Source organism: Corvus kubaryi, unplaced genomic scaffold, assembly GCF_017639235.1.
Source record: "Corvus kubaryi isolate FWS band 111438036 unplaced genomic scaffold, C.kubaryi_AGA036_p1.0 132, whole genome shotgun sequence".
In the NCBI taxonomy this organism is placed as follows: Eukaryota; Metazoa; Chordata; class Aves; order Passeriformes; family Corvidae; genus Corvus; species Corvus kubaryi.
Genome location: NW_024580666.1, coordinates 10,646,906 through 10,654,887, shown reverse-complemented (window position 1 = coordinate 10,654,887; position 7,982 = coordinate 10,646,906). Strand labels below are relative to the sequence as shown.

General features: G+C 39.7%; 1 protein-coding gene across 6 annotated transcripts; it reads right to left on the bottom strand.

Moving 5' to 3' along the window:
- Window positions 1-1,186: 1,186 nt before the first annotated feature.
- LOC121666581 lies at window positions 1,187-7,929 on the bottom strand. 6 transcript variants are annotated; one of them, XM_042032298.1, is made up of 4 exons: window positions 7,253-7,929; window positions 6,976-7,141; window positions 3,313-3,463; window positions 1,187-1,518 (listed from the first exon to the last, which is right to left on the bottom strand). In XM_042032298.1, the coding sequence occupies exons 2-4, from the start codon at window positions 7,125-7,127 to the stop codon at window positions 1,252-1,254; spliced, it is 570 nt and encodes a 189-aa protein (XP_041888232.1). In that variant the 5' UTR covers window positions 7,128-7,141; window positions 7,253-7,929; the 3' UTR covers window positions 1,187-1,251. The 6 variants fall into 6 exon arrangements, with proteins under 6 accessions (XP_041888232.1, XP_041888242.1, XP_041888260.1 ...); XM_042032308.1 differs by having other exon boundaries at window positions 6,976-7,341; window positions 7,551-7,929; XM_042032326.1 differs by having other exon boundaries at window positions 7,551-7,929.
- Window positions 7,930-7,982: the final 53 nt, after the last annotated feature.

Genomic DNA, 7,982 nt, shown 5'->3' with positions numbered 1-7,982 from the left:
ATAAAGAGCAAACAAAAATAAAAAATCATTAGACATTGTCCTGGTTCTGGCCAGGACAGTGATAATTTTTGCAGTAACCAGAAGGGGCGATGGCTAGGATCTCAAGGTTATTCCATACCACCTTACTGTGTTATGAGAAATCATAACAGCATCAGAAATCTTCTTCTAGGTCATCAAATCCTATTCTTTCAGATTCCATCTGTTTGCTGTATTTTAAAAACTGTTTTAAGAAAGACTAAGCAAGATTTACTATTGTTAGAGAGGCAGATTGGGCTTCTCAATCTCACAGATTTAGGCCTTTAAGCAGTACTTTCTGTACAAGATGCTCTCATCAGAGACCTGAAAGGGGCTGTGCTAGATTCTAAGCGCACAAGATAAATTTAACTTTTACTCTGTCATTTTTACATTTAAACTAAAGTAGATCCTGTGGTTCAAGAGGAAAACAGTAAAGAATAGTTTTGCAATTTGTGCGTGTATGTACGGAAATAAATCATCAGTTTTCATTGCAAATTTCTGGAGTCACATATTTTTTCTAAGACCTATTTCCCTTAAATGCAATTTCAGATATTGTTTCTTTATAGAATATTTATTATCTTACTATTGACCAATTTATGTAATCTTTAGCAGTATCAGAGTATAGTGTTTCGTCTATAAATCCACAAATTTGTTGACAAAAGCTCAGGTGTTTAATTTACTTGTGCAGATACTTCAAGTAATTTTGCTTTGTAAGAGTTTTACAAATTACTTGATTCAGAGGGGCAAAGAGTCTTCAAATGATCTGTGATAATGTTGTCTTAGATGTCCAATATATGGACATTTTTCCTGTCTAGGGGTGACTTGAGTGAAGCTGGTTATAATATTATTCCACTTAAAATGTTCTATGAAATTTCAATTGTATAACAATCAGTCAGTCAGATGTTAATGGATAACCATCCTGCTTCTTCACATCATGTGTGTATGTGTGTTTTAGTGTTGGAAAGCCAGCAGGCTCTGAAAGGAGTGAACCACAGCAATATCCAGAAAGCAGACTGAGGACTTGGATTATGGCCTTCTCTCCTGGTTTGAGACAAATTAGGAGGAATGTCCAAAGATGAATGTCCTCTGATAGAAGGCAGGTTTCAACCATCCCTCCCCCACCAGGTTTGGGAAAAAAAAAATTTTCCTCCAAGGAAAGTGAAAGGAAAAAACTATTTATTTAACAGACACAATGCACAATGGGAAAAGAATAATAATGCTAAATAATAAAACCTCTCACTGGGGAGAGAAACCTGATAAGATTTTAGAGGCCTTTCTTTGGATGTAGTCTCTCTCTCTCCTCTTCGGAGCTGGGTCGGCATAGGCCCTGCTCCAGGCCAGTGGTGTAGGGTCTCCCAGTATGTTCTGGTATTGTTGAACAGTCCAGAAGAGAAGAAGCCAAAGTCCCAGGGAGAAAAAAATATTTAATGCTCCATCTCTCTCCAGATAAACAGAGCCGAAAGCTGGCTGAAAAGCAGGAAAAGGGTGCTTCCTCCGTGCTTGCTGCCGCAGAAGCACACAGAGAAGATAGAGTGACCTTGGAGCACAAACAGCTTTGAAAAGTTTGTCTGACTTTTTTTCTTTCTCTTGCACCCAGTTTTAAAGACACAGAAAGGCACAGGAATCATGTTGGGGCATAGAGCGATGATAGGGGATACGACATCATAAAGTCACCCCAAAACACCTTCCTTTTCTTTTTTTTCTCTCAGCTGTCGAGCTTCATATACATCAAATACAGACATTGAAAGCAGGAAACTGTCACATTACTTGTTACCCTATGAATCCACATGTCCTACCATAGTTGAGTAAGTGATAGTGCCAGGTAGTAGAGTAGAGGTTGCTACAGGGATGGCTTTTGTGAGAAGCTGCCAGAAGCTTCTCCCCTGTCCAGCAGAAGACTGGGAGACTGTAATTCTGACATTTTCTGGCTCCGGAATTTTCAGAGTTAATTAGGAATTTTAATATAGTTTTCATGTGCTTATAAAAAGGAGATAGTTATGTTCTAATAATATTCAATTACATGTTTGGGAATGGGAGCAAATTACTTGTAGTAACCAAATATGTATTCCAGCAGAAGGATCCATGCTGGAGCAATTAGTGAAAAATTGCAGCCTGTGGGAAGGGCTCACATTGGAGAAGTTCACAGAGGAACTCCACACTGGGGCAGGGGAAGTGTGTTAGGAGTCCTTATCCCAAGGAGGAAGGAGTGTGTCAGAGACTGAAGATAGTTCATGCCTCAAACATTGATATAAAGTTTTTCTCTTGATAAAGAAGCTACAACCGAAGAAGTTTCCCTGAAGGTGGGACTTTGAACTGAAAGTCAAACTGTTGACTAGATAAAGCATTGTTCAGTCATCTCAGGCTGAGGGAAAGGTTTGCATCCACAAAAGGCCAAAGCCACCAGCTGCAGCTATCCCCGGCTGAGTTTGGGGTGGGGGAGAGCACAGCTCACAGATGCCAGGTTTACACAGACTCCCCGCAACCGAGGGGGGAGGAGGAGGTTTTTGGGTGCATGGTGCAACCTCTGGTGAGAGGCAATAAACACCCATCCTCTGATTACACAAAGTGGCCCAGCTGTGGAACCCCCAGCCCCACAGGCCACATCCACGGGACTTTCACGTGAGAGGCTTGGCCCCACAGGACTGCACATGGTGCAACAGACCCAGAGTCTGCTGTGAGAAACTGACCCCCACCCCAGGGGGACATGCCTGGACATTGCTACCTGGCTCAAGGGCATATAAACCCATCAGATTCTGTGCTTTTGGGGGGAGACCTTCACCACCAAGAAGAGCAGCTGGAGAGGATCAACAAACATCCCTGGGATCCACGGAGTGGTGATATTTTCCTTATTCTGTCCCTGTCATTCTTTCTGTCCCCCCCACCTATTTTCTACTTCTTTCTTTCTCTCTCTTTCTCTCTCTCATATTTACCATCAAATAAAACCCTTACTATTGTCACTGGCATGTGGTCTCGTTTGCACCTTAATTCAGGCAGAGGCATTTCTAAGAACCTGAAAACTGGATCATAACAGACTGGCAGAGACAAATGCAATGAACTGACTGCAACCCCTTGTGCTGCTTGGTGGGAGGAAGTTGAGAAAATCAGGGGTGAAACTGAGCCCCAGAAGTAAGCAGAGGTTGGGGGAAGGTGTTCTTTAAGGTTTGTGTTTATTTCTCATTACCCTACTCTGATTTGATTGGCAATAAAACTAATTTTCCTAAGTCATAAACCAGAGGTTGTAGTGAATTGGGCACTGTGAGAAGAGTGTTGTTCAGTCTGTTCAGAAATGTCACTTACGGAATTTAAGAAACTTTTGTCCATGACAGTTGAGCAGCGCTTGGGTTCTGTGGCTGTGAATTTGCTGTGTGGTGCTAGGAAAATTCCATAAACAAAGTGCCTGCAGCAAGTCAATGATGTCTTGCATATCTCTGTTGATGGAACTTGGGTTCTGGAAAGCATGAATAATTGAACTATTTTAGCATTCGTGCTAGGAACATGAGAAGCCTCTTAAAGTTGTTGAGAACTTTTAAAAAATTAGGTGGCTCAAATGCATAGTCACATTCAATGATTTTAGCATAAATTTGTCTATGCCCACCTCTGATACATTAAATAGCTTTAATAATGATCTCAAGTAATTTTTGTCTCAGATGGGAATTGTGGTGATAAATGATGCGATAGGAAAACCACAGAAAAGCCCACGACAAAATTAATATAATTTGGATAATGTGCAGTTAATAATGCATTGATCCACACAGTGAATGAGAAAATAACCCCCAACACTAATAAGAAAACCCAAAACTCCAGCACTGAATAGCTCCACAGTCAGTGAATACCATCCATGTCAGGAACTGAATTAATTGAGGGCAGTATGTTGGTGACAGTGTTCAGTTCATGATGTGAAACTTACACCATAAAACATAAAGCACTTTAAGGTAGACTATAATTCTGGCATTTTCTGGCTCTCGAATTTTCAGAGTTAATTAGGAATTTTAATATAGTTTTCATATGCTTATAAACAGGAGATAGTTATGTTCTAATTATATTCAATTACGTGTTTGGAAATGGGAGCAAATTACTTTTACTAACCAAACATGTATTCCAGTTCTCAAAAGAGATAATACAATATGTTCTTAACTCAGTGGATCACATCTAATGTTCTGGCAAAATTTTCCGAATAGGTTTATAGTTAAGAAAATAAGATGAGGCATCAAGACATTCTGAGTCATTACTAATGCTTTATGACTCAGTATTCGTTGCTTGTAAACAATGAAACATCCTTTCGAAAGATACAACAAAGCAGCTCCTTTGGATTTTTTGTTTTAAACAATAGCTCACTTAGCAAGCACATTTTCATCTACAATGATATTAATAAGTAGAATTTTGTATAACTAGATGACAAGCCCTTGGGTCTGAAAGTATTTACTTTGTGTAAAAATATATTAATATATGGAGAATTCAGCTGAAGAATGTAATTACATTCACTTACTGCTTGCTTTTCATTCTAAGATATGTTTGTTTTCTAGATTTTTTTTTCTAAAGTCTTAATCAGGGAATTGAATTTCTTTAATCAGTTTGTTCTCAATACATTGTATTTTAATTTAAAATTATTTAATTTGCTGGTTTTCTGCAGTGCTATACTGTGACGAAAACAAAATTTAGAAAATACTCTTTGCAGACTAACACGATATTTCATCCATTGTCCTGCTCCTGTGTCAAAAACAGACTAGTCTTTAAATTGCAATTTAAGTGGAAAATCTATTGCTCTTTTATAATTTAAAGACTGATTTTATTTATGTGAAGGGATATCACATCAGGGTGTCACTCTGATTCTTGAATGTGTTGCATCATCCAAGAGGGAAAAAGGGACAAAATGGGGATCCGCTAATTGAGAAGTCCTTCAAAATCCTCTGAATGAGGGTGGTGAAGAGATAAAAGTCAGAGAGTCCAGTCATGGTCCTCTGCTGGAGCTGGTGGTGCACTCGAACACTGAAAATAAATTTTAATAGTAATTTAACCATGTCCAAGAAAGCTTGATGCTGGCCCAAGTTTGACATACTGCCTGTCAACTCCTGTCCCAGGAAACATTATCTATGCCAGTGGATTGGCATATAGCATGTCATGACTACTATAACCTCTGTGATAGTGTGGGCATTTTGGTGGTGTGGTTTTTTTCCAAGCAGTTTTGAGATACAGGCATAGCCCACAGAAGTGTCTCCATTTCTGCCCTTTCAAATGCAAGTAAAACTTCTCAAATGGTTTTCTGATATGGTTAAATGTACTTTTTTTTTTTTTTCTTGTAACAGCTAAGAATTCTTTTAATGTGGAATTATTTTAAATTTGCTACATACACTTTGGATAATATAGCTGTTATTTTTTCTGAATTTCCTATGCTATGTGAGACGCTAATGGTTGTTCCCATATACTAATTAATTTTTCTTTAGATGGCAGGGCACTTTTCAAAAATTATGAGGAATGTTGTAGATATTTTATATACAAATTAAATATTTGTATTAAGTTTTGGCTTAAAGATTTCTTATTCCTTCTCTTAGTATTTGTAAAGAAATGCTGCTGTCTGTCAATGCATAAAAATTGATGAATTACATTTTTTACTTTTCTAATTTACAGCAGTTCAAGTATAAAGGCAAAATTTCAATGTCTCTTTTTTCCTTCTCTTGAATCTACTTGGAGATTAATCTCGTACCTAAGTAATGCTAAGTTATCAATCAGTCATGCTGCTAAATGTCAAAGGCAAAGGAACACACTGTGCAGTGACTGAACTCTGGTTCTAAAGAAAAAAATTCCATTTCTATAATGAAAAAATGTTTTAATTTTTTAATGATATTTACTTGAAAAATGGTAGACAGTTAAATTCCATGTTGTGTTGTTGAAAAAGCTTATTTAAAAAAAAATGAACAGTTTTCAGTTGTACTCATAGTCTGACAAAGAGGAAAACAGTCTACTACCTAATGAGAGATGGGCATTAAAATAGGAGACTGCTAAGAGTGATGATTCAAAGAGGCTGTCAGTGAGATAACAGATGAAGAGACAGAAGGGTGTAAGGCCAGAGGATAAAATATTTCAAGGTTTCTTTAGCTGTAACACAATCAAAGATGTTGGAAACTTTCATGCCTCCCTTCCTCTCCCTCTCCTCATGCTAGCATGTGTCTGATTAATGCAGCTAATACCGTGTTTAATGTTTAAAATAAATGTTCTCAGGCACTTGTACTTCCTGCTGTCCAGGAGCTAGCAGAAACATTAACTGAATTACACATAGAACTAGGAAGGAAGACTCTGAAAACATAGTGCTTTCTTGGTACCACTGAGAAAATGCTGCTGCGCACATTTCTTTTCTTTCCTCCTATCTACTGTGTTTTGTTACTGCTAAAACCTCTCTGCAAGAGCACTCAAAATAACAGGAAATACTTTCAAGTGTGGAAAGCTTAGGTAATTTTATGATCCCTCTGTACCATATACTTCAGAGAGTACATCTTCACACTGATATTTGTTAATTCCAAACTTTTTGAGTGTGTTCAGGATGTTGGGAACAGCCATTATGGAGTCCTTTTGAGTCATCAAATTAACTGCTCTAAGTGATAGAAGCACAGCCCCACCCTCCTCTCTACCTGCCACTCTCTTTGACGCTCTCCAAGTTAACAAGCACACACAGACAGACAGATCCCTCCAGTACCACCATGGACACTCTGTCTGCCTGGCACACCTGCCCAGATAGTGGCTCCTTACCTGCTTCACAGTCCCTGACTCACCAGCTGGTGCAGTTCAATGCTCGCTGGCAAATTTATCTCTCATGAGCTCCACATTCTCAAGTCCCCTGCAGCACATGGACCTCCTGTTAACCCATTACCCTGGCCTAAAACAAAGGGTCCTTTACTTGCTGTGGAGTCCAGTTTAAAATTTGAGTGGAAGTTCTCCAGACACAATCACACAGAAGTGCACACTCACCTGGTTTGAGTAAGAGACAAACACTTCTCAGCCCCCAGCGGCTGGCAGCCAGCACATAGGCTGTGCCCCATGGTCCTGCTCCAGCTGCCCGTGCAGAAACCCTCACTCACACCAGTCCTCCCAGAAGCAGGATTTGGGAACACACACTCCATTCCAGCCCCTGCAGCTGGAAGTTAAAGATCCCAGTTCATTTCAGTAGCTGTTGCTAAGACCCCACTTGCTGCAGTAGCTGACGCCACGGGGCAGGGGTGCCTGTACCCCAGTCTGGCTCCAGTACCTGACACTCAGTCTGATCAGGGTCCACCAGCTGTGCATGCAGGGCACACATACACATGGGATAGAGACTGAGATCATGCAGTGAGAGAACTGAGAAAAGAATTGATGAGATTATTGGATAGACTGGTGATCAGGCGCAGACAAGTGTACTGACTTGTCTCATTCTACATGAAGCTGGCCCCTTTTATACCCTTTTCTGTCTACTCCCCCTCCCAGATTACCTTCACTTGCACATTGATTCATCAGTTGGCATAGTCCCTCTGCCCTCCCCACCTGCAGTATCCTCTTTGTCTCCTTACCATTTGCAAAGACTCAGATGGCCTGCAGTTTCTTGGTAGCCCATCAATTAGTGTGAATTAACAGGTACATTTCTGCTTATTGTCTCCATTAAGGGTAATTTTTCAGGTTTTATATCTGTTTGTCTCTCTCCCTTATCATCCCAATTTTGCAAGGTCATTACTCAGACAATCATACGGAAGAAAAACAAAACCTCACCTCCACACCAATTAGGGTGATTGGCTGGGTTTATTCTTATCATGACTTTCCTTATCAATTGTCGCTCAGGTTTGCCTCTGTAAATTCTTGTTTATGGCTCCTTTGTCCAGATACCCTTAAAAGAGCAGATATTATTCTCCCACATACCCGTGCAGATTGTTTATTTATTAGTAAAACGATCTTACATATTGTAGTGGTTTGGTCCAAAATACTCATTACTGTTTATCTGCTGTGAG